This window comes from Magnolia sinica, chromosome 15, assembly GCF_029962835.1.
Source record: "Magnolia sinica isolate HGM2019 chromosome 15, MsV1, whole genome shotgun sequence".
In the NCBI taxonomy this organism is placed as follows: Eukaryota; Viridiplantae; Streptophyta; class Magnoliopsida; order Magnoliales; family Magnoliaceae; genus Magnolia; species Magnolia sinica.
Window position 1 is genome coordinate 76211828 of NC_080587.1, and position 24391 is coordinate 76236218.

The 24391-nt window shown below is 41.4% G+C and overlaps 1 protein-coding gene across 1 annotated transcript; it reads right to left on the bottom strand.

The window, feature by feature from the left end:
• Positions 1-1180: 1180 nt before the first annotated feature.
• Positions 1181-23300, bottom strand: LOC131227036 (uncharacterized). The gene is made up of 11 exons (XM_058222726.1): positions 23039-23300; positions 21963-22100; positions 21676-21858; positions 20876-20975; positions 20742-20772; positions 17431-17473; positions 15656-15808; positions 9210-11664; positions 7477-8914; positions 6160-6243; positions 1181-1568 (listed from the first exon to the last, which is right to left on the bottom strand). The coding sequence occupies exons 2-11, from the start codon at positions 22019-22021 to the stop codon at positions 1504-1506; spliced, it is 4611 nt and encodes a 1536-aa protein (XP_058078709.1). The 5' UTR covers positions 22022-22100; positions 23039-23300; the 3' UTR covers positions 1181-1503.
• Positions 23301-24391: the final 1091 nt, after the last annotated feature.

Sequence of the window (24391 nt, forward strand, 5' to 3'; positions counted from 1 at the left end):
AGAGATATGAAGCTCTGGTTCTTGTTTTGGCAGTATTTCATGGTGAACCCGCTATTCTAACATGGAATGTGGGGTCACCTTCATTGACGGCTATCTCCGACTAGACAGGCTTGATTTTTGAGCCCCCAGTGGAATCTACAGGGTGAGGAAAACCTGAAGCAGGGATGGATCACATCTCTCATATGCATGCCAGCTTGGCCTCTAGATGGGCTGGTTTAGCAAACCCCAGCCAGACATTAGACCTAATAAATTACTCTGATGGTTTCGGGAGATGTTGGTCTTCCTTTAAAAACAGGAGTTCTCAATTTATTTTATTTTTTTAATTTTCTCAGCGAAAACGGATACAGACTCTTTGAATGATCTTCCAACATGACCATTTCAAATTCTGACACTGTATTTCCCGATGCCGCTGCAAAGATTTACTTTCAAACAGCACTAATGGTTGTATTTGGTTTTCCTCCAGAGAAATGACAAGATAGACAACTGTATCACAAGCTATGGTACAAACAATTTTCTTTTTCCTGCCAACATGTCCACCTCAGAATATCCAATCTGTGACAAATGTTTGACCACACACCTGAAACGAAAATCAGGCCAATCCACTCATTTGGTAGGGCCACACCAATACACTGAACTATGCCATTTGGTTATCCATTGATTCTGATTGCGTGGAACTTGTACGTGGATCGAGTTGTAGCCCACCTTTTGGAAGGGAAAAAAAAATGACTGCATCAGTTCAAATAAAGCCGCAGCACCGGATATTTTATACACCATGGAAGAATCTTAATTACAAGTCTTCGACCTCAGTAATAGCTCAGCGGCTTGGAAAAAAGTCTGATGTTAGATGTTTACCCTAGCAGCAGGGAAGAAGCCTCATTCAGTCCAATGTCTTTGGTGTAGCTTTGATGTTTGAGAGTCAGATGCTATCTCTGAGCGATGAGTTCTGGTAAGCCACATGTGCGTAGATAGTAGATTGCAGCCTAACACAGCTGCCGCCCCCCTGATGGAGGGCCTGGATCTTGCGCACATGTACCACCTGAGCACGTGTGGCCCGCATGCGAGTTGTTTGGGAACTACAGGCATGTAGAGTTAGCAAAACTGAAGGAAGCAAATAGACAATCCATAGCCACTTTCAATGCTCTCACAAACTGCAGTCTAAATAAATCGTGGCCAACTCCGATTACAACAGAGAACTGGTTTCCAATATAAATCATGAGGATACGGTCTACATGAGGAAGAAAAACAAAAGAATGCCGGACTCGCAAAAATCATAATATTTTCACGCCAATTGGCGGTTTCACTTAATACATTCTACGGATTCAACACTGACAGAAGAGAACAGCTAGACTCACAAGGAAATAGACAAAAAGCAACGCAGTTATATTATAAGGAAGAACCCATATTACATACCTTTTTCAGAAGCTTCGTCGCATTACACCTACTCCTATCAAAACCACCTTAGATATTTATAGTATCATAATTCTTACTGAGTGACGAATTTCTTCATCTGGGCTTTGACTCGCTTCCCTTGCTTCGAAATGATGAGAGTGAGAAGAATGACCGAGGGGCTGAAATTTCCAAATGAGAGAGAATTTATTCAGATTCGTGTTAGGAAAACATACAAATTTATCATAATAGATTCACGATTAAAATCTCAGTTATTACATTAAAACTCCAAGTCATGGTTTTAAGCCACGGATGAGTCCTCATGGTTTAAAGAGTCAAACAAGTCCAATACAACTCGTCCGAATTGATTCAGATTAGGCATTACCCAATCTCGGCTCACTCACACATTTGGAACTAGACATAGCAGCATAGGACCGTCTAAACATCCATTTATCCATCAATTGGAGTGAGAAGGCAAGACTGACTTCGGTCTATCCTAAAAAAGGTTTCCGGGACGCTGGAGGAAAATTAATCAATCCTTCAGTGGAAGAATCCACAGCGGAGGCCTTCCAGCAAGGGGTTTTGTTGAGAGATTAAGTTGGGAGGTTGCTTAACACTGATTTTACCCCTCCGTACAAGCTACATTTTGAGGGCCCTAGGATAAAACTTTGTCAATGGAGGGAATTGCGTCAAATATACACGTCATGCAGCTTCCTTCTGAGAGGTACAAATGGACCAGCGGAATCATTTGTAGCATCACAACCACCAAAAAGTCTCTTCTCAGAATGCAATGAATGGAAGCTTGGAGCAGATGGTAACAAAGATTAAGGATCTATACTGAAAACTAGAAGGTACATGTGATCTTATGCATGTCCTGTATGAATTACATGCCATGAAGAACTATGCAATGATCACTAAAAAAGAAATAACTTCAGATGTTTCACGCTAAGTAATCACAAATGACCAGTTGCATCATTCCAAAGGTCCCCTCCTAGAGCATGCAACTTTCTAGTAATTTATAAGGTAATCAAAGATCAACAAGGTCATAGACGGAACTTCATCTACCCATCATGCCAGATAACTGAGTGGGTCATCCCAAAGGTCTATGGATTCAAAAAGACCAAGGCAACCAGTGTACATGGAATCTCATCCCAGCCACTCATCATTGCAGGACTAAGGATGGCCACAAACCACATCATGTGGATTATACCCCCAATCTTGACGCTGAAGTGGCCAATCTTGGGTGAAAAGTAGACTGTCCCTATCAATAACTTACATATGATTTGTATGTGTTTTCCATCTTTCTTTCTTTCTTTTTTCTTTTCTATTCTTTTTAGCTGTAAGCTGAGAGGAAGACAAATGAACAACTACAGAGAGAGAGAGAGAGAGAGAGAGAGAGAGAGAGAAGCTATGGATGCCAAGAGTCACTCCAGGTGTAAGCACACATCTATCCTAATGAATTGATGAAGTGAACCCAACGCCAAAGACCCAGAAACTTCACTAGCAAAGAAATCGTGTTGCAAGAATTGGGAATCCCTTTACACAAAAAGAGGAGGTGAGATGAAAGGGAGTCACACATTGTCTTCTAAAAAGACTTACCTTTGGTCTTGTCAGTGTTGTAAACCCAGGGGGCTCAAAACCAATGAGGATTCACCATTCTCACATCTCCACTTGTAACAGCCACGCCCAGATAACAAATCAAGCTCCATGCAGAGACCATGCTTTCATTAACCAACTGACAATTATTATCATTCCTCTAGTCCTTTATCTTTTGGTGACACCCTAGAGCCACCAATCTCCAAGACCTTCCTTGGTCTTGATAGTGTTTCCAACCTAGTGGCTAAAACCACAATGAGGATTCAACCATCCTCACTTCTCACAGCTTTACCTGTATCAGCCACCCTAGATAACACAACAAGCTCCATGTCAAGATCAACCTCTCACGAACCAACTGGGGATGCTTATCACACCACTAATCCATTATCTTTGGTCACGTGCTAGAGCCACCAATCTCCAAGTCCTTCATGGTTGCACAATTATTTTACTAAACCCTGTATCTTCTCCAATAGCTTAGCTAAAGAAGCCACTTCACTTCTAAATATCCCCATTTCTTTCCTTCCAAATGTCCCACAAGATAGCAATAGAAGGTTTCTCCATAACCCACTCCTTCCGGATTAAAAAAGTCAGAAAGAGCAACTGTCAACAAGGTTAGCCACCTTCCTAGAAAAAAAAAAATCCTATTTCCGAAGATATTTTGTGAAGAATCTCCACAGTTCAATATTTAGAGCAATGGATGAACAGCCTCTTTACAAAAGAAATACATATTTGCTGGAGAGAACTCTCCACCTCTGAAGTGATCACCTCGCCTTGTCTACAAAGGCTCATCACAAAAGCTTCCACTCTTGGAGGAAACCAGGCACCCTATCCTATAGCGCAGGGCAAATGATTTCCCCTCTCTCTATGGCCCAGATAGAGTCCTAAAAGCTAACTTGGGATTTGAGAAGGAACAAACTAGAGAATCCCAAAACCAAACTGTAATCTTTTTCATTTAAGACATCCTCCAACCTACTCAGCAACTACTAACTCAATACCATAAAAATCTGATTCCCACACAATACTTTCCCCAACCTTTTCAAACCAATGAATCACCACTAACCGTTATTACGACCCAAATGGTGCTATGCTATTACTATCATCAACCATCCTTGCCATTCATACCACATGTTTTGAAAATGAACATTCCCATCATAAATAATAAAAATATACCTAAAAAGCATTAAAAACCTATGAATGAATCTACAAAAAATAAATTTGCATACAGCCTTTCAGATAAAATTACTTCAAGGCATCTAAGTCCCTTATGTGCAGTACAAACATTAAAAGTAATAATAATAATAAAATAAAAGAAACCATTAAGGGTTTTTCTGATGTCCCCACCTTTATGGAGATGTTAGCGATGTCCCCAAACCTTTTGAATGACACATGGGGACGTCGATCATGACAGTTCATTCAATAGTACCAATGGGAACAAGCTATGGTGCAAAAAATACACCGATTGGATGATCCTAACCCTTTGAATGGGGCCGATTTGTTACAACTGTCTGTTGTTTATGAGCCATAGGTCACATGGTTAGAATCATCAATCCAAGTACTACTACTTCATATCATAAGCAATAGAAAGTGGGATCTATCTAGTAGACGTTTCAAGATGCTGATTGGAGCTATTTTGTTTCTCTGCTCAATCTTGGCTGTCCATTTTCCATGATATTGATCAGATGCTTTGGATCATCCGATTGGTGTGATTTTTACACCATGGCTTGATCCATATTGTATGAATGAATCAGTGTTTTAAATAGCGGTAGTGTGATGCGTAACGCTCAGCCCTCTATAGCGTGTAGTGTAAATACGTAGCGTGTAGCATAAGGTACATGATACTTCTATTTTTTAATTTTAAAATAGGATAAATATAATAGATAGTGAAAAGGGGGGGGGGGGGGGGGGGGGGATATATATAAATGCCTAAAAGGTGATTCATTTTATCAATTATAAGCATGTTCAAAAAAGTTATTAGTTATCATTTATCAAAAGCCAATCCACATATATAAGCCGAATCAAATAATTATCACATCAACAACTTTGTAAGCAAACCACTTTATGAAAAGAAACAAAAATCCCATAGGTTAAAAGTATCAAGTATAATACAAGTGTCACATTCTTCAACATTAGAAACAAAGAAAACGTGAAAAAAAAATATAATAAAACAAAATATTAAAAAAATATATACATTGTAGCTTATACTATGTACGCTACGCGCTATGTAGCTGTAGCGTACGCTATGCTACAGGGGATTTACGCTATTTGGGAAGTTACGTAGTGCTACGCTACGGGCGCTATTTGAAACACTGAAATGAATGAACGGTTCAAATCGATGCTAGGTTACTCCAAGTGCCATTTAAAAGCTTCAAGGACATTACTAACACCCCCATGAAGGTGGGGATGTTAGCAAAACCCAATAAATAAACAAATAAATATGCAGAATATCAGGATTAATGGTTGCAATAAATCTGTTATGTCAAAACAATTTACTAAAGCCCCATCTTAGATTTAAAAGAAACCAAAGGGATGATTAACGTTAGTTTCTTTTTATGTTTATTAATATATGTGATGCAAGACAATTAACCACTTGCTCTAAAAAATCGAACTGATAGAGCATGGCGAATTAATCCCTTTATCTCATTGCCTAGGCCCCAAATCCATGGGTTAGGTCCTCGGCCGAACCCTCCTCGTGGGCTCCAAATCCATGGGTTCCGCCTCACATGAGCCACTCGCCTCACACAAGCCCCAAATCCACTGGTTCTACGAGCCACCCACCTCGAGTGTGCTCCTGCATCCCACAGGCCACCCCACTCAAGCCCAATGTGAAAATCTCCCCGCATTAATTACCTCCGGTAAGGAGTCTCGAACACGAGACATCCCGCTCTAATACTAATTTGATGCAAGACAATTAACCACTTGCTCTAAAAGCTCGAACTGATAGAGCATGGCGAATTAATCTCTTTATTTCATAGCCTAGGCCCCAAATCCATGGATTAGGTCCTCGGCCAAACCCTCCTCATGGGCCCCAAATCCATGGGTTATGCAAGCCACCCACCCTGAGTGTGCCCCTGCATCCCACAGGCCACCTCACTCGAGCCCGGTGTGAAAATGCCCCCACATTAATATGTGTGACTCTTCTTTAGCATAAAAGGAATGCAAAAGTTAGTAATATGTTACCTTTCAAAGAGCTTCCCGATAGATGATCCTCCCTCAGTTTGAAGTTCGCAGGAGGTGCTGGAATTGAGCTACGTAAGGTTTGATCTGCGTATTAGAGGGGAAAAAAAAAACATTCAGCTAATACACATGATCAAAATCAGATTCAGCAATTGCCAATAAATTTGAGAATTTGGGTGCACAATAAATATCAAACTGCAATGCCATCACTTTCTCAAATCATTCAGGCTAGGTAATGAGCAACACTCCATTTTAAACTTCTTCACAAGTAGCATACATCAGACACAAAGTCAACATGGTACAAGGGGTAAATATTCATGGTATAAGGAGAAAATATTAAGATTACTGTTCTACTGTTATTTTTTCCAGTATGTGTAACAAAAAAGGAACTTGGTTCCTTTGTTAAGGGCTGTGGTGTGCAGCCATAGAAGCACAATGAGGCCCTGAAGAAGGGTCCTTCAAGGCCTCTTTTACAGCCTCGACAGTCACATGCCTATTACTGGCTTTGTGCATATGGCAACTGTTATCGCCCTGTGTTTGTTTGCAGAACTCAACACTGAGGTCCAAACTCAATGGGCAAATTTAGATGCTTACAATCATATACTCAGTGTCATTTTTTGGTTATGCTCCATCCACAATCAGGTTAGTTATTTGGCTGATATGTTACCATGCCTTGTGTATGGTGGATGAGGCTCCACAGGTCCTAAAATAGTGGTGAACCATTGTAAGATTCTAACCTCGAACTAAGTTAGATTGCATAAGAAGCACGGATGACATGATATTTTCATAACGATGGATAACATTGTCCATGTTTCAGCCTACTTGGATGACACCCATTTGATTACATTCTGAGGGTCGCCACATTGAAATCTAAGTTACAGTTTCTTATGTATTTTTCAAAGTATGGCTAATACATCCCAAGATGGCCGTCAAAGGATAAGCAGACCCCAGAAGCATATCCCTTATCGCTGCTGAACTCAGGAACATGATTGTGAGGTAAAACATTTCCTGTTCCTCAGCTTCTTGGAATCTGAATTCGATGGCTGTTGCAGGACACTTCATACATTGGAAACTCAATTCCCATTGATGTTACATTTTTCTTCTAATAATAGATCTCTTATCCATCAAAAAGCAAAGTCTGGAGATTTTTCTTCTTCTTCTTTTTTATTATAAAGGATCAGAAGAATAAATACCAAGTAATTTTATTAAAATTGGGTATTTTAGATACTTGATTTGAACTAAGCAACTGGGCAGCTTATTTTAGCCAAATCCAGTAAAGAGGTATGCATTTAACAACTTAATCACATAACAAGCAGCTACCTTGTTCATGAAAGATCTCGCCCTCATTAAAGCCATCATAAGAAGAATGAGACTGCGAGAAGCCCATTCTTGTTTTCCTCAGATCCTCCGATGAGCGGTTTGCCAGATCACGGCCATCCTCGGTGTCATCGTCTCCTTCAGAAGTTGTTGACGCAGAAACCCAGTCCGTTATTAGACTCTCTGCACCTCTGCTCTTCCTCCCAAACTTCAATAAACGTTTGAACCCTTTTGTCACATCTTTACGTGATTGATGGGATGTGTTTGCGACAAGGATTGGTATCTGAGCACTGCCCCACTTCTTCCGCATTCGAGCTGCATCAGCCTCCATCATCTGGGACAGCGAGTGCGAGTTCCATGATGCTGGACTGCCTATAGGAGAATCAGCAAAGGCATCAACATCCAAAGCATCTTGCGTATAAGAAAATGAATGGTGTGTGCGCGAGTTCCATGACGCAGGGCTTTCTCCTGGGGAATCTTGAGCAGTTCCTGCAGATGCATTGAAGTTGGAAGAGATGGCAGCCATTGCAGAGACCGAATTGTCATCCACTTGAGAAAGAGATCTCAGGACCTCGCCATTTTCTGATCCTGGGTATCCAGATTTTTCCGATTCCTGGCTCAGCCTTGGTTTCTCGTTATCTGAGTCAGCAGGAAAATCTCCCATTTTAAGATTTTCTTCACCTGATGCTCTTTCAAACTCTTCTTCATCCTCCTCTTTAACTGTGTCAGGTGAATCTTCTGTATGATCCACCAACTCTTCAGAATCTTCTCCATTCTTCATGTTCTCAGAAGCCATTGATGCTTTCAGCTTAGCAATACCAACCCCAGAACCAGGACCGATACCATCACCCTTCCTGAGGAAGGGCTTCGACTCGCCACTCTTTGGAATTTTAGTGTAGAGACTCTGCTCTGTTTGCTCTTTGGAAAATCTTAATGGTGTCAGGACAACACCATCAGAGTTTACAGGCGACACGTCCTTCAACTCACCAGAATTTGCTGAGCTTTTTCTCAGTGATTGAGAACGCCTTGGCTTCTCTTCCTTGACCAGAGATACATCTTCACTGGTGCTTTTGCTGCGCGCATAGTTCCTTGACTGTGAACGATTTGATGTCTTGCTAATTCCTGTCGAAGGCTTTGTGTTTTCCTTTCTGAAGTCAGAGAAATTGGGAACCGACTGTGCAAGAGGATTTTCTCCTTGAATCCGTCGCCTTCCAGAAGCTGAGTTGGTGCCTTTGACAGACGACCGTGGAACTGGTGCGACTGAGGTTCGAGGGGTGGAGGAAGGAACGGTTCTGTTGGGTAAAAGTTTCTTAGAGTGGGTGCTTCTCGAAGAACCATCACTGAAAAGAGTCTCATTGAAGGAGCTATCATGTCCATAAGGAGTCTGCTCAGAAAATTCTGGGAGATCTTCTTCCTCATCACTCTGGAAGGGCTCCGCTACCTGCTTCCGCCGAAACGCAAAACCTTGACAAGGTGAGTTAAAAATGATCATATAAGAGCCAAAGCTCTAGAAGATTGGGAAATCACATAATTAATACTGGGCATGATACTACCAGTTTTCGTGAAGCCTGTAATCTAATGATTTTGCGGGGAACCAGCATGCAGGCATTCATCAGATATTAACATAAATCTATCTTTTAGATGCTTTTCAAAAGAAACCCAAGTTTAACCAATTGTTAATACAAAGGGCATGTGCATCAATCATTTTGACATGAGAAGATTTCAATCAAGGATACCTGTTCCTTGTTTTTAATGGACGTACGAACATTGAAAGACCTCAACTTCTCTGCACGTCGACGAGCACTAAGCGCAGCATCTTGTCTATCCACAGACCCTGCAAAGTTGGCCTTCATCTCAGCTCGACTACGTTCTAGGCTGTCATGCATTGCCTTCATCTTGGCTTCCTTCTGAGCCCTTTTGGACCCCCACTCTTCGCGCAGCTTTGCATCTCGTTTCTGCATATACCTTTCATAGAACTTCCCCCTGGAGTCCTCAGATGAACTGAGTTCAGCCAACTGCTGCTTTGAAGAGTTACCAGAGTCTCGATTATTTACCATCTTCATCAGCGAACTGAAGTCGAACTCCAACCCGTTGCTCGAACTCCCTGATGGTTCTCTTGCCTGGTTCTTCTCAGACAACTGATTAGGAGTAACCTCCACAGGTTTCTTGTCCGTTACACTAGTTACCTGCTCCACCTGCGGATCTGCTAATTTGCTTCTCCGCGAAGAAGCCGTCTGATCTCCAGGAACCCTAAGCTTGTGCGCGGCAAAAAGCTTTTCCAACTCATCTGCCTTCATTTGCAGCTCGTCGTTTAATTCCTGATTTCCCTTGGACTGCCTCACCTTTTGAACTGGCTCAACAGAGGCATTTGCAGCCAAATCAAACATCTGCTGATTTTCAGTAACCTTCCTTCCTGAGAAAGCCAGCTCTCCATTTCCATAAGCAGGCATGATGCCATCCTTCTTACCCTGAAACTTCTTGCTCTGCTCTGGACCAGAGCCTTGTCTGTGCAATTTCATTCCTTGGAAACCAGAATCTCTTCCTCCTGATTCTTCTACTTTGGTGGGAAAAGGGGCTCCAAATTGTGCTTGTGAAGATGCTAAGTCTTTTTTCCCGACTTCATCTGCTTTGCCAGGGAAACTTCTCCAATGTGACTGAGGAGCCAACGGTTCACTCCTTCCCACTTCCTCCGCTTTGCCTGCAAATCCTCTGTATGGAGCCTGAGAACCACCTGTCAGGTCCTTCGATCCAATGCCTTCGGCCTTGCCCAAGAAAGCTTTGAACGGAATCTGAGAACTCACAGGATCTTTCAACTTGGACCCAACTTCCTGCGGTTTGCTTGGGAAAGCACTAGTTTGGATCTGAGATGCTGGCTGATCTTTTAATCCAACGTCCTCCACTCTGCTCAGAAAAGCTCTAGATGGCATCTGAGATGCTTCAGATCCTTTTGATCCAACATCATCCACTCTGCTTGGAAGCGCTCTGAATTGAGCCTGAGAAGCTGAATCTTTCAGACCAACATCCTCCACTCTAACTGGAAAAGATCTGAACTGTGTCTCAGTAGCTACTTGGACCTTCGTTCCCACATGCTCTGATCCACTCTGAAGGGCTCTGAACTGGGTCTGAGACAATCCTTGATCTTTCAGTCCAACATGCTCTGTTCCACCTGAAAAGGTTCTGGATTGAGTCTGGGGAGCTGCTTGATCTTTCAACAAAGCATCCTCCCCCTTTCCCAAGAAAGCTCTCAACTGGATAGCAGAAGCTGCTCGATCCTTTAACCCGCCATCCTCCACTCGGCCTGTGAACGTTCCAAACTTGGACCGATGAGCTGCTTCCTCTTTCAGTGCAGTATCCTCCCCTACTCTGCCTGGAAAAGCCCTTGATTGTGTGGTCTGTGAAGCATCTGAATCCTCCTTCAAACCCGACCACAACTGAGATGTCACAGTATCCTTCAATCCCCCCAAATCCTTCTGACTCTGAGAATTTGAGGAATGAGATGCCGCCGCCACCGTCGAGCTCTCTGCAGTTTCTTTCCTCTCACCGCTCAGCTCAACGCTCATGTCGCTGGCGCCGCTCCATCGCCGCAACACTGCCTTCTCGGCGGCTGAGGGGCCTGCAGACGAGGATGAGACATCAGACGAAAGGCGCCGAAGCTCAGGCCCCTTCCCAACAACAGCGACCTTGCTGCCACTGCCACTGCCACTGCCACTCCCAGACTGCTGCTCCTTCTGCTTATTCTCAAACAGGTTGATGCGATCCTGCACACTCAGACGCCTAGTTGGTTGCTGGCTGGCCAGAGACGGAGCTGGTTCAGCTGCATCCTCGGCCGGCTTCTCAGTGGGGCCGTCTCTTTCTCTGCCCTCAACGCGATCGACACTCGTTTCTCTTGAGGAGGAACGGTGAGAGGGGAGGCTGACGGACGAGGAGAACTTGAGGGGCCACGTGGAGTGCTTTGATGGGTCGTGGAGCTGGGTTGCGTCTTCTTCCTGCCTGGACGGCTGATGCTGATGTTGGGCTTGTTGGTGGGGCCCGTTAGGTTTGAGGTGGGCGCTTTCTTCTGCCGCCGGGTCGTCTATTGACATGTCCGAACCGGAAGAGGACCGGACGGCCCGGTCGTCCACATCCGGTTTCCATGGGTTTATCAGCTCGGGCCGGCGTTGACAAAGCGATATGAACTTGCTGCTTGCTTCGCTGCAAGTTAAAAAATAATAAAATAATAATAAATAGGTAAATGCATTAAAATATTAATTTTGTAATTAATATACTCGCCCTCTTATTGGTCACAAGAGCGGTAAACCCGCGTACGACACAACCCGTACTCGCACGAATAGGACACGCTGCCCATGTGGACCAACTAAAGGACGGGAAGCGATTAGGTATCGCAAGCTAAGAAGAGAACTGAAGCCGTTGGATTTGGATCATGTTTCGATCCAAAGCGTTTAAACGATGGGCCCCCGCGGTTGGATGGTTGATTACAAAAATAAATAGCTCTCTGGAGTGAAATACTTGAACCCTTTGATCGTTGAACTGTTCTCATTTTAAATACCGTTCCCTTCAAAACTTGTTTAGTGGGCAATTATTCAGATCTTTTAATCTTAAAGACTTTCTCGGGCATCCAATCAAAGTTCAGGCCCATAATATGAACGGTTTGGATTATTGAAAAGAATTATGAGAAATAGATTCGAATTTATTGTAGTAAGCGTACTGAAAAATAAAATACTCCTGGCATTTCTCGATTACGTCTCTTAAGCTTATAAAAAAAGGGATGGCAACAACACAGCTATGCGTGCAACGTACCAACAGTAGCACCAAACGAGTGGTTTGGATGTCCCCGTCATCTCGACCCCTCCCCTCTCTCAACGCAAATTGGCCAAAAACTACGCATTTGCTTCGTTGAGTGGTAGGGAAGGTTCATCCAATAGGTCCTACCGCTGTTGGTCTCAATAGTATTAAAAACAATACAAACAAAAAAAACAAAAAGAAAATTTAAATTAAATGTCACTTCGGAGATGTATTCGTCCATCCATGTCAAAATATGGCTCCCCTCCGTATGGAGGGTAAGGATTGATCAGCTGAGTTCTGTTTTTTTAGGCCATATAGGATGGGACCTTCCAGATAAACGGCCTGGATCAACACAGTGTGGCAAAACAGCATACAAATTGACATTTATCTTCTTTCAATGGAGTACATCCAATGCAATTAATGAGATGAAACCATGGGGCCATGATATAGCTAACCCTTCATCCAGTGGGCCCGGAGTATTTCTATAAGATATATTAATTCATAGCCATCCGATTGATTGCCATGCACAAGGGCTGTGTAAAGAATAAATAAAGCAACGGTCCCCATTTAAGATCTCCATTTTGAAATGGTTGATCTTCATGTCATCATGAGGGCCCCACAAGGCTGATCTAGGTTATCAAGATGTCATGTGGGTGGACCCAATTAAGAGTGTCTCAAAGGAGTCTCCCAGAATAGTTACATTTGAAATCTTAATCTTTTGCTTGGTGGGTGGAATAAGGTGCTTACCATATATAATCTTAATAGATAATCTTTAATAAGAGGACACGAGGAAGACAGTGACTCACAAGCAATATGTGATGTGTATGCAGAATGCAGGGTCCATATATCACTTATTTATCCATTGCTCTTTTGCTAGAGAGGCTGATGCCAAGGGCTATAGAAGGTTCTTTACCAGCATAGCATTGGCGTTGGGTTGGGAAAAGGAGAGGATGATATGGAGGTTCTCTTCCAGCAGGTTGCTCTACAGGGGAGAAGAATCATCAGTGCTTCTAGACTCAAAAGTGGGTCAGCATTGGAGGTCTATGGTGGGCAGAGTTAGATGAATTGGGATGGGCCTCGGGCACAAAGGCCTAGATGAGTGTACCCTTTCCCCTTTGTATTTGATCTTTGTCAGTGTAATCTGCCTTAGATCTTCTTTGGCTACCACTTCTCTAATAAAATTTCATGTCTTTCAAAAAATATTTTGAAATCAGTGGGGATTTTTTGTGTATCCCAAATGGTCAGTCGGTTCGGGCCACTTAGGCAGCACATTTGGGCGGTGGGCATGGTTAATAAATCAGTTTCGGTGTATCATATCAGTCACCCTGAGTACTGTTGTCAGATGTCTTCAATCTGAATGAGATCAAGGGTCTGTCGATGCCATCGAGAAACCACTCAATGCCATCGAGAAAATATGGAAAAATATCATATTAGGCTGATACTGGGTCATATCCCCCTGTATCAGGCTACTTCCGTCATGAGCAGCAACAATGCATATTAGGCAATACATACCATATCAGTGTCAGGCTATACATCAACCCATGGTGGTGAGAGTACTCAGGAACAATATCATATACAATCCGTTTTTCCTGCCCTTCTCACCCCCAACCAACATCCATAATGTTTCGATCCGGTCCACCAGATCATTTTCAGGACATCCAAACAGCATATATAATATTCATCACAGCCTTTGTCACAGGAAGAAAATGGCATGTTTGCCATCAAGATTCTTTGCTGTTTTGATGTAGTTGGATACAAGATTTATTTAGAATAAGTATATGTTAGATACAAGATTTATTTAGAATGAGTTTATTAGAGATTTTTGTGGAGATCAATACAACAGTCAGTTTCAAGGTACTGAAGTTTCTCTTCTAAAAATTGCTTGTATATTTAATATCCACCAAAAGTAATTTATTTCTTCTCATTTTCATCTCTGACTCAATTTCCATATTTTATCCTCAAGATAAAATCAAAATTATTGTCATCCAAAGAAACCTCCATGGTATAAATATCTTATAAAAAATGAGATCATAACTAGTATAGGTATGACAGGGGCGTGCCTACTGCCAGGTGTGCCACCCCATGCTTGGCCTAGATTCAAAAAATCAGTTCAGTCCAAAACTCAGGTGGACCACACCATAGGGAACAATGTAAAATCATGCCTAAAACCTCAAAAAATCACGTGTGGATTTATGGGGGTTACCTATGGGTGTCCCTTAATCCTGGTCAGGCACAGTGGATGAATGGACAACTAACAGCCGGCATTCCCATCCCAATTGTTCCCCATGGTATGGCCCCCCTGAGTTTTGAGTCATCCAGATTTTTGGGTTCCAGGGTGAATAAACTGCAGCGCACCAAAGGTCGGGGTGATTTCATGCACATTCCCAAACGTGGTGCTTGGTTAGAATTTATATTTACAAAAAACTCTCTCTCTCTCTCTCCACGCGCGCGCGCGCGCGCGCACACACACACACACACACACACACACACACACTAGTTTAGTAATCTGTCTTTTTTACTTTTCTCCATTTCTTCCCATTGTTTTGCCCTTTATTTTATGTCTTTCCAATTCAATCAGCGCTGACGAGTCCATCTTTTCAATAAGCTGATCTAGTTCAATGTTAATGGTTTCTAAAATGGTTAGTAATCTGTCTTTTTTACTTTTCACCATTTCTTCCCATTGTTTTGGCCTTTTATTTTATGTCTTTCCAATTCAATCAGTGCTGACGAGTCCATCTTTTCATTAAGCCGATCTAGTTCAATGTTAATGGTTTCTAAAATGGCGACTGTTCAGGTGAAAGAAGAGCCTAGCCTTTGTCATTTCAGTCATGGATGGGGAAAACCCCGCCCGTATCTTTCCCATGTGAAATGATGGAACCATTTCGATGGGCCAAACGGGCAGGGTATCCAAGGTTAGGGATGGCAACGGGTTGGACCGGGGCTGAACACATGACAAATTTTGAATCGGCCAAACATCTGCAATTCAAACTTTGGGCCTGGAGCCGATTGCCACCCCTATTGGCCGTCACATCCATTTGCGAATTGGCATGGAACCCTATGCAGTGATCGTAGTTGTCTGGATTCACGACCTGGGTTTGAGTCCCCCAGCTTAATAATAAAATAAGGCCATGTTTGGTAGACGCCTAAAAATGAGTTGACCTCGATTTAGTTAATAATTATTATATATTATAGATCTTGATCTCTAATAGGCATCACTCTCAACATGAACTCATTATGCATTGGAGATCAAGACCTCTAATACACAATCATTCCAAAAAAAAAAAAAAAGGATCTCTAATACATAATTAAAGTTAACTAAAATGAGATCAACTCATTTTTAGGTGTCAACCAAACAGGGCCCAAGGATTTCTGGAGAGGAGATTTTTTATTGATTTCTTACTTTAGGCGATAGGCGCCGAAGCGATCTGCAAACAGCAGCAGTTCTGAGACGTTGTCAAGGGTGAAACCAGCAGCCGATGCTCGAGCACATGCTGTGGTGAGATCTTGTTTAACTGCAATGAGCCGTACATCTATAGCCCTCAAAAGCTCGTGCCTGTGTAGTCAGTAAAAAATAAAATAAAAAAACAATGGCAGGAAATGCAGATTACTTGCCAGCTTTAAAAAATGAAAAAAGGAACTTCAACAATCACAAACCACTATTTACACCCATTCTGACTGCTGAACACAGCCAACTTTTCTATTGTTGGTTAGACAATAGTACAAGTTTGTATAATTGCATAACCAGAGGTAGAAAGAATGGATTGTATTCAGCAGCCAGAGTAGGTGAAAATAGGATTTCCCTATTTAACAAATAACTATGTCACATATTTGTTTCCTTATCTTCCTTCTAGTCTGACCTATGGACTGGAGTCTGATATTTCAAGCCTGGGTCCACCGACTAAACAACGACCCTTCTTCTTTTTTCTTTTCTTTTTTTCTTTTTTTTTTTTTTTGGGTTAGCTTGTTAGTACACACCCATGTCAGTACACACACTCCATGTTAGCCACCCCCACTAGGGATCGATACCAAGACCTCAAGTGTTGAAACGAGGTATATCCACTCAGTCCACTAAACGACAACTCTTACATCAATGTCAAGCCACCATAAAGCTTCAATTCCTCAGTATGCGGATAATGATATGTGCAAGAGGTTTGCTAAGCCCACAAGTGTGTGCAATAAAGCTCATGTACAGGCCACACATGAACCATGATGGCATGATATGTCCGGGATCCGATCCATCCATCAGAACAGCACCACTGTATTGATGCCCTAGCCCAGGAATCAGGTTGATCCACTGGTCAGGTGGGCTGCAGCTGGTAGAACTAATGTACCGCTCTGAAAAACTTGGCTGAAGTTTTAACCCATCCACCTGTTTCCAATATTGGAACCTACATGCTGAGTGGAACAGATTTATTTTTGGAAAAACATGTAAAAGGCCATACCAACCTGATGGATGGATTGGATCTTGCACCTATGTGCCATGCTAGCACATGTGTCACGTGTCCATAAGCTTTATCATGCACACATGCGTGCACAGCAAAGCTCTGTGATGCAATGCAAAATATAGTTTAGAACCCATAAAGTTGACTTGACGTAATGACCCATGTCAAGAAACAAGGATATCTTTTCGAAATTCTAAAGAACTCATATGAGTGGTTGAAAAACTTGAACGAGTACTCAAGAAAAACTCAACAACAGAAAATTAGGACCATATCTTAAAGCTTGCTCAAGGGGTGTTTGGATGCACTACAGATTTGGATTGCAATAATTAGTTCCCTAGATAAGAAACGACCAGAACATAGTTACCTACCTTAGCAATCACATCAAGGTACCAGGCCCCATGTTGCAAACTACTTTCAAGTTGGACTTGAAAAGAATATAACTACGATTTGAAGGCCATTTCCCTCAATTGAATTAATGTCCTGAATTCAATTCAGTTGTACATCTACAAGAATACATGCGAGTATTCGAACCCAGTTTCTAGACATGGGGATTCTGCATCGCGTTTCGCATTTTTATCACTAAATTTATGCACATATAGAGATTACATGCTATGAGTTATGAGATGAATATACTAGGCAAAATAAAATGCAGATGTTTAAAGACTGGTTAATACATCATCATGCACGTATCAAAGTCTGAACAAAGGCATAGGTTGAAAGAGGAAAAAATTACTTGGTAATGTCTGCTGATCCTGCTACCACAGTTTCACTCTCACCTGGATCAAATACCAGATAAGAAATAACGGAATCAGTTGGCAATAACAGTGATTTACTAGTAAGAGCTCAAACATTAACCAGATCAATCTACAGGGGACTGTTTCACCAAAGCGCTAGCTATGGGTTGAAGTCTTGAAGAAGGCCACACTACAGCTACTTTTCTTTTCACCAAATCATGCTAGGATTATAATCTAGGGGTAGAAACAACCAGTCCATTCTTTTAATAATCTTCTTTCCGAGATCAAATGCAAAAACAGAACATAGCTGTGGAAAACACAAACACGTTCGGACTAAAACATATATGGTAATATATTGATGATATATAAAATAAAATAAAAAGTTTCCTGAATACTGCATCAACTAATCCCCAACGTCCATGTCCGAGACGCATTTCCTGACAGTGGATTTTTATCTAATGTAGTTCCCTCGTTCAATAGGTTTACTCATACATGTTCCCCAACGGTTAATGGTCATTTCTTAAGAATCTGTCCTTTATATTTCATTCATTAGCATGGCGATCATGGTGTGCCGTAAAGGTTGTTACGGGGCCATAAAGACCGTTACGTAAAGGTACAATGGCAACTGCTACACGTTATGGGGCCGTAAAGGCCGTTATGGAAAAAAATGACCCATAAAGGCTGTTACAGCCCCCGTAACGGCCCGTTATGCCTCCCGTAATGGCCGAAACGGCTTCGTTTAATGGTCCATTACGGGGCTGATACAAGTTTTTCGGATTTTTTTTCCACTTATAAAAAAATAAAATAAATAAATAAATAAACACACACACACACACACACACACACACACACACACACACTATAACGGCCGTTACGGCCTCCGTAACCACCGCTACACCCTATATCGTAAGGGCAATGATGGTGGCCATTACAGCCACCATTATCGTTACAGAATACCTTGATGGCCATGCCGGTTGCCACCATTGTCATCCTGAAATATGTATCTTATCTGTAATGGCTCAATATGATACGTGAAATTGAGTTGCATCAGTCCGTATCGGCCAATACGGGGCGTGCACTAGCACCAACAGGGCCAATACGGCCATAAAGACCCAAATTGAATTTTTCAAAATTCTTAATTTTCTCTTCTTTTTCTATTTAAATAACAGAGGAAGCTTATAATGTAATTCTAGACTAGATTTAGGCCTGTTTTTGTGATCATAACAAAAGATCCATGTGGATTCAACTAATCGAAGAGAAATAGACAATTATGCAAAAGATCAGAGAAAAAGGGTTTAACTATCACATGTTTTTTTATGTTTCTAATCTTCTTTTTATTGTATGTCAATATAATGGATCCTGATTCACCAAAACATGTTTGATTTGTGTTCAATTATGGCTAATTGGGTTGACTTTGATCAGGTCAAGCTGACAGAAAGCATTCTTATTAAAGAAAGGTCGGATGAACCAATGTATGCATGTCCAAAATACAAAAAAGGCTAGATTCCTGAATATCTTGATGTTTTCCTTTTTCTGATACTTTACCTTAATTCTTTGGATTTAAAAAAAATATATATATAAAAAAAAAAAAATCCACCAATACAGGCCCATGCAGTCCAATATGGGCCGATACCAAAACGCAACGCCCATGTCGTGTTGTTTTTCGGCCTGGCCATTATGCCCTACATTACAAATATTGAATACCACGATAATAAAGGTCAATTTCCAATGTTTTCCACGTCAACCATGGTACAGCAAAGGAGCAGCATACAGCTCTAAAAGTTAGCAACACCATATCAAGCTTGGGAACAACATCCTTCTGAAGTGACTGAGTTCAGAGAATATATTTGTTTCATTTAGTGTTGTTTTATCACATACAGATCATTGTAAATCTGTCAGAGTCAGGTTTCCAAGTTTCTTTATTAAAGTGCCGGAGAAGTTGGAAGCAAAAGCTTCTAGGCAGTAGCCCTCCTGAAACAATGGAGAAAATTAAAACAACAACTACAATGACCAATGGCATGTGAATTCCATCCCCTGCTCTCACACATGCAAACATGCAGAAATGGTATGTGTGCTGGATCAAAGACATTCATCACACACATACACACAGTTTTGCCAAAGTCATGTCACCATACTGTTTCAGTCCATTTTGGTCTGATGACTCACCTCCGTCCCTACCGAAATCAAGTAGTACCAGACTATTTGAACCATGTGTGGGGCCATGGAGAACATACCATGACCTAAAAGTCACGCCACACTACTTGAGTATTATTTTTATTTTATTTTTTGAAAGATTACTTGAGTATTATTTTTGTTTCATTGTCTTCTTTTTTTCCCACATGCATGGCACATGCCATTTCTTAGTAAACATTTGAGAAATGCAACTACATATTACATTAAATGGATGATGTTTTTTCTCTCTCTTTTTTCCTTCTTTTTTTCGAAATGTGACAATTTAATTAGATGGAGCCAAAAAAGCTGTGTGTGTGTGTGTGTGAAGAAATACAACAGGGGGTAACCACCCCAATAAAACTCAAACTAAGTGATCCCCCTAAACCTGAGAGATCAAAGCCCACTCAAGAATTTCATACTTTACCCACCTCTCCTACTAATATTGCAAAAACAACGGATGTTCCTTAACCCCCATAAAGCCAAATGCCCCGCTAATAAAGCCCATCCCCACACCCTTTTACCTCTTTTCCCCACCCCTTCCCTATGCCAAGCTAGGAGTTCACCAATTGACTCTGACATTACCCAAAAAATGCCAAAGGAACTCAAAACACAATCCCACAAGACACTCGCAAAGGGGCAATGAAAGACAAGATAATTCAGTCTCCTCACTACACAAGCGAAGAGGGCAAGTGTTTGTGATTAGTGAATTTCAGCACACAACTTCTAACAGCTAGAAGGACCACAGCATCTCAAAGTTAATTTCCAGGGAGCAGATGCCGGAGAGCAATATGATGTACTAATGCATTCCACATTGAGGTGATCGCTGATAATTTCTAAGGCAGCATCTGAGGTTATTACATTTGCCTTGAGCAGAGTGGACTCAGCTCTTTGCTGCATTAAGCTCACTTGCCATTCAGAGATGGTTTGACGGACTCTATACATTCCACTCTATGCAGAATGGTGTTTCCGCACTTTCCAAACAAAGCCCAATTTCAAAACCTTAGTGAGTGTTGTTAAATAGGGTTTATGCAATTTCTGAATGGAGCACAAGTATTAAGCTTTCCTGATTATGAACCAAAAACAGCCAAGACAACAGAAATAATTACTAAAACCACAGGAGGAAAATGATTAAACATACCCGACAAGCCAGAAAGCTGATCTCCTGACCCCTGAAGAATTAAAAGGACTTCACTTTCAGTGCATGCCAAAATAAGCTGTTGCCACTTAATAAGATTGGAATGTCTGAACATTGAGCATGAAGGAGCATATCACCTGTGAATAAATTCTCCTGGCCGCTTCCAATTGAGACATCTCAGCATCATATGTATTGACCAATTCCAACACCTCTGGTGTACTAACAAACCGGACAAACCTGTAAAAGGCAAAAAGACAAACAGCAATCTGAAGGCACTGGATTCAAATTAACCCACCAACTTTAAATCATGGAAAAGGCAGAAGCAGCATGAAATGAGGGAACCTGTAATAAAAGAGTTCTGAGATAGGGCGCACAATGATGAGTCTGCTACCATTCACTAAAGGGTAGCACCCAACTATAGCACCCTCTGCATCCATGCATGTGAATCCAAAGTGCCCAGTCCTGAGCTTCTTAGCAGATGGAGGGTAGCAAAAAAATTACAAAGATTGGACAATCTTTTTTCCATTTGAACTTAGACTATTGATTGTTTCTCTCTTGCCATCATTTTGGCAGCCACCAGTAGATAGTTAAGATATCCTAATCAGGTATCAGTGAAATTTCTGGGCTATGCTCCATCCTCAATAAGCCATGTTAGGATAGTCTAGATTGAATTACACGCATGACACATGTACTTTCAAAGGTTTGCTATGACTGTTGGAACTAAACTCAAAACAACATTGCGTGACATATAAGATATATCGAGTCGATGGAGATCGCAAATCCACTTGTAGTTTAAGTAATCATCAATGACATGAGTTCCTGGGTTTTGATTCACTAGAATGGGGGCAACACAAGATTTCAATTACAAACTCTGAGAGAGAGAGAGAGAGAGAGAGAGAGAGATGAGAGCAAAAAAAAATAAAATCTTGTGCCTAACCTTTCAAGAGTTCCCTTGGTGAACCATGTGCCAGCATTTCTACGTTTCTCGACTTCTAGCTTAATTGATTGGACCGCCTGAGCAACTTGTTCTTCTGCAACCCTTAAATGGGTAACAAATGGCTTCAGCAGACCTGAAGCAAGTTTCTCAGTCTTTCCTTCACCCGATACAAATAATTCACATCTGGAAAAAAAGAAAAGGAAAGGTACAAATTAAATAATAATAATAATAATAAACACAGAAGGAGGAAAACAAGCAACCCAGAACTTGGCAAATAATCTACTCACCGTGAGCGCCTTGGTGATAGCTGGAATACAGCGTAGTCGAGAGGTGTATCAGATCTCATTTTCCAGATAATGATGAACCAGGCTCTTATGTGCTTGCCGATGGAGCCCCCCCACTGGTTACAGTCAAATCCTTGGAATCTGAAGAAAATTAAATTCTCAAAATCTCAATTTAGAGAAGAACTTCACCTAACCACGTATTCCATAATGAGAATGAGAAGAATTCACACATGGAAACTGTTGCATGAATACTGAAGCTATGAAATAAATATCATGAAATCTAACAATTCTTACTGACATTTTTCTGAAAACATAGAAAACAGAAATAATAATAATAATAATAATAATAATAATAATAATAGGGTTTTAGATCGCACGACCAAAAACCAAAAAACCACATTTTCCTTTCTGGTATGGAAAGAAAATGCAGTAAAATGAAATGAAACTAAAGCTCAGAAAAGAACATCAAAGCATCTGATTTATTAGACAAAATGCTTGTTGAATTTCCACTTCTCTGAAAATTCACCAGATGCAGCATTGCTTAAAAAATGGCCAAAACCCTAATTTCCAAACAAATCACATCAGAGTCGAAGAGAGATCTCCGAAAGGGGCCAATCTCAGAAACTCCAAAGCAAATTCCTACAAATCAAACCACAGCTCATACACAAAACGAAAAAAGAAAAAAAAAACCTTCGGGATTTCTCCCACATCAACCGCATCCAAAACCTAACTCTCCCCGCCGAAATCAAAAGCGATTTCCAGAAACTCAGCAATTCCGGCAAAAACACACAAAATGCAGGGAAAAAAGGCACAAAATTGAATTTTCCGAAACTTTCTCCCACCAAACGCATCAAAACCCAACCATTCCTACCAAAAAGAAAAACCTTCAGATTCGCCAAAAATGCACAATCTTCCCATCCCCCGCGATTTCCACCACAATTTCGAGAGGAACCGACACTCCAAGAGCCACGAAACCCTAGCGATTCCCTTCTTCAATCAGCGACGAATGGTCGAAGAAATGGGAAGAAATGCCAGATTGCACGGTGAATAACACAGATCGAAGGGAGATTCGTACGTACCTGGCGATGTCGAGATCGATTGAAGATCAGATCTTCGATTTTTACATTTTTTTTCATCTTCCTTTCCTTTTCTTGCTACGATCTCTCCCTCCCTCCCTCTCTCCTTTTCTTTTCTTCTTTTCGTCTTTCTGGTTTGGTTCGGGTAAAACCCTACCGATGGCGAAAGCCTCTCTCTCTCTCTCTCTCTCAGAAGCTTTTATCCTCTCTCTCCTCTCCTCTCTCTCTCTCTCTCTCCCTCTCTCTCTCCGAGATGAGATTACAGTAGAGAGAAAGAGAGAGTCGGGGGGGGTAGGGTGCTGTTTTCAGACAGATTTCTATATAAATGAGGATTTTGGATTTTAAAGATTTCCAGAGGGAGTGAGTTAAATGGGCTTGGTTTTGACGGAAACTACAAAAATAGGATCCATCCTTTTCTTTAAAACAAAAACCTTACATGCAACTAGTTGCATTTGGACGTGTGCGTATATAATCACCAATCAGGACCGTCCATTAGTTTCAATTCACTTTCTTTTCTTACAACAAAAATTTTCACCTCTTGAATTATCCTAAAGATATGAGATTTGACCTATCTTCTATGGAAAATCTCGTCCATCCATTTTTCATGCCGGTTATACTGTATTTTTCGATCATCTGGACCATTAGATCAGTTTTATTTTTGTAAGGAAGTTTATGAAGAGTGAATTACACCTAATGAACGGTCAAGATAGGTGATGGGGATGTGAAGGAGTCCAAATGCAACTAAGTGTAGGGAAAGGTTCCCCATGCACGTAGTCCACTCGATCATTTCCCCTCTTGCTTTTAGCGCTAGACTATTATGTTAGTTATCCACCATTTAAAAAATGGCGGTGAGTCTTCACACGTACACATGGCGAAGTTTTAAGGTGATCCAGACCGTCAAATCGTTTACCAATCTAGGAATGGAAAATAAACAATAGATTACACTGAGAAGTTCATATTAAATATCTGACTTTTCTCTACCTGGACCACTGACTAATTGCTTCTAATTATGGATTTCTTGATCGGAGCGATTTCAGAAATATGATCCATCCATCATGGGGCTCACGATTTGGACGGTCTGGATAGCTGTAAATCCACACCACATGTGAGAATGATTAGTCACCACTATTTTTGAAACAGTAAAAAAATAATACGAGCCTGTCCTCTTTTTCTGGAGGTTTGGTGGCCCACACGCACCATTGCTAGCAAAGAGTCGCGAATTTGGCATTGTACAGTACATCTGATCCATGCATTACATGGGACCCAACACGTAGGTGTATGTAGCCAAAAAAACCTAGTTCGGGTATATCATACTATCAATTGCAATTTACCAGCCTGATTTATTGGTTTCATCAT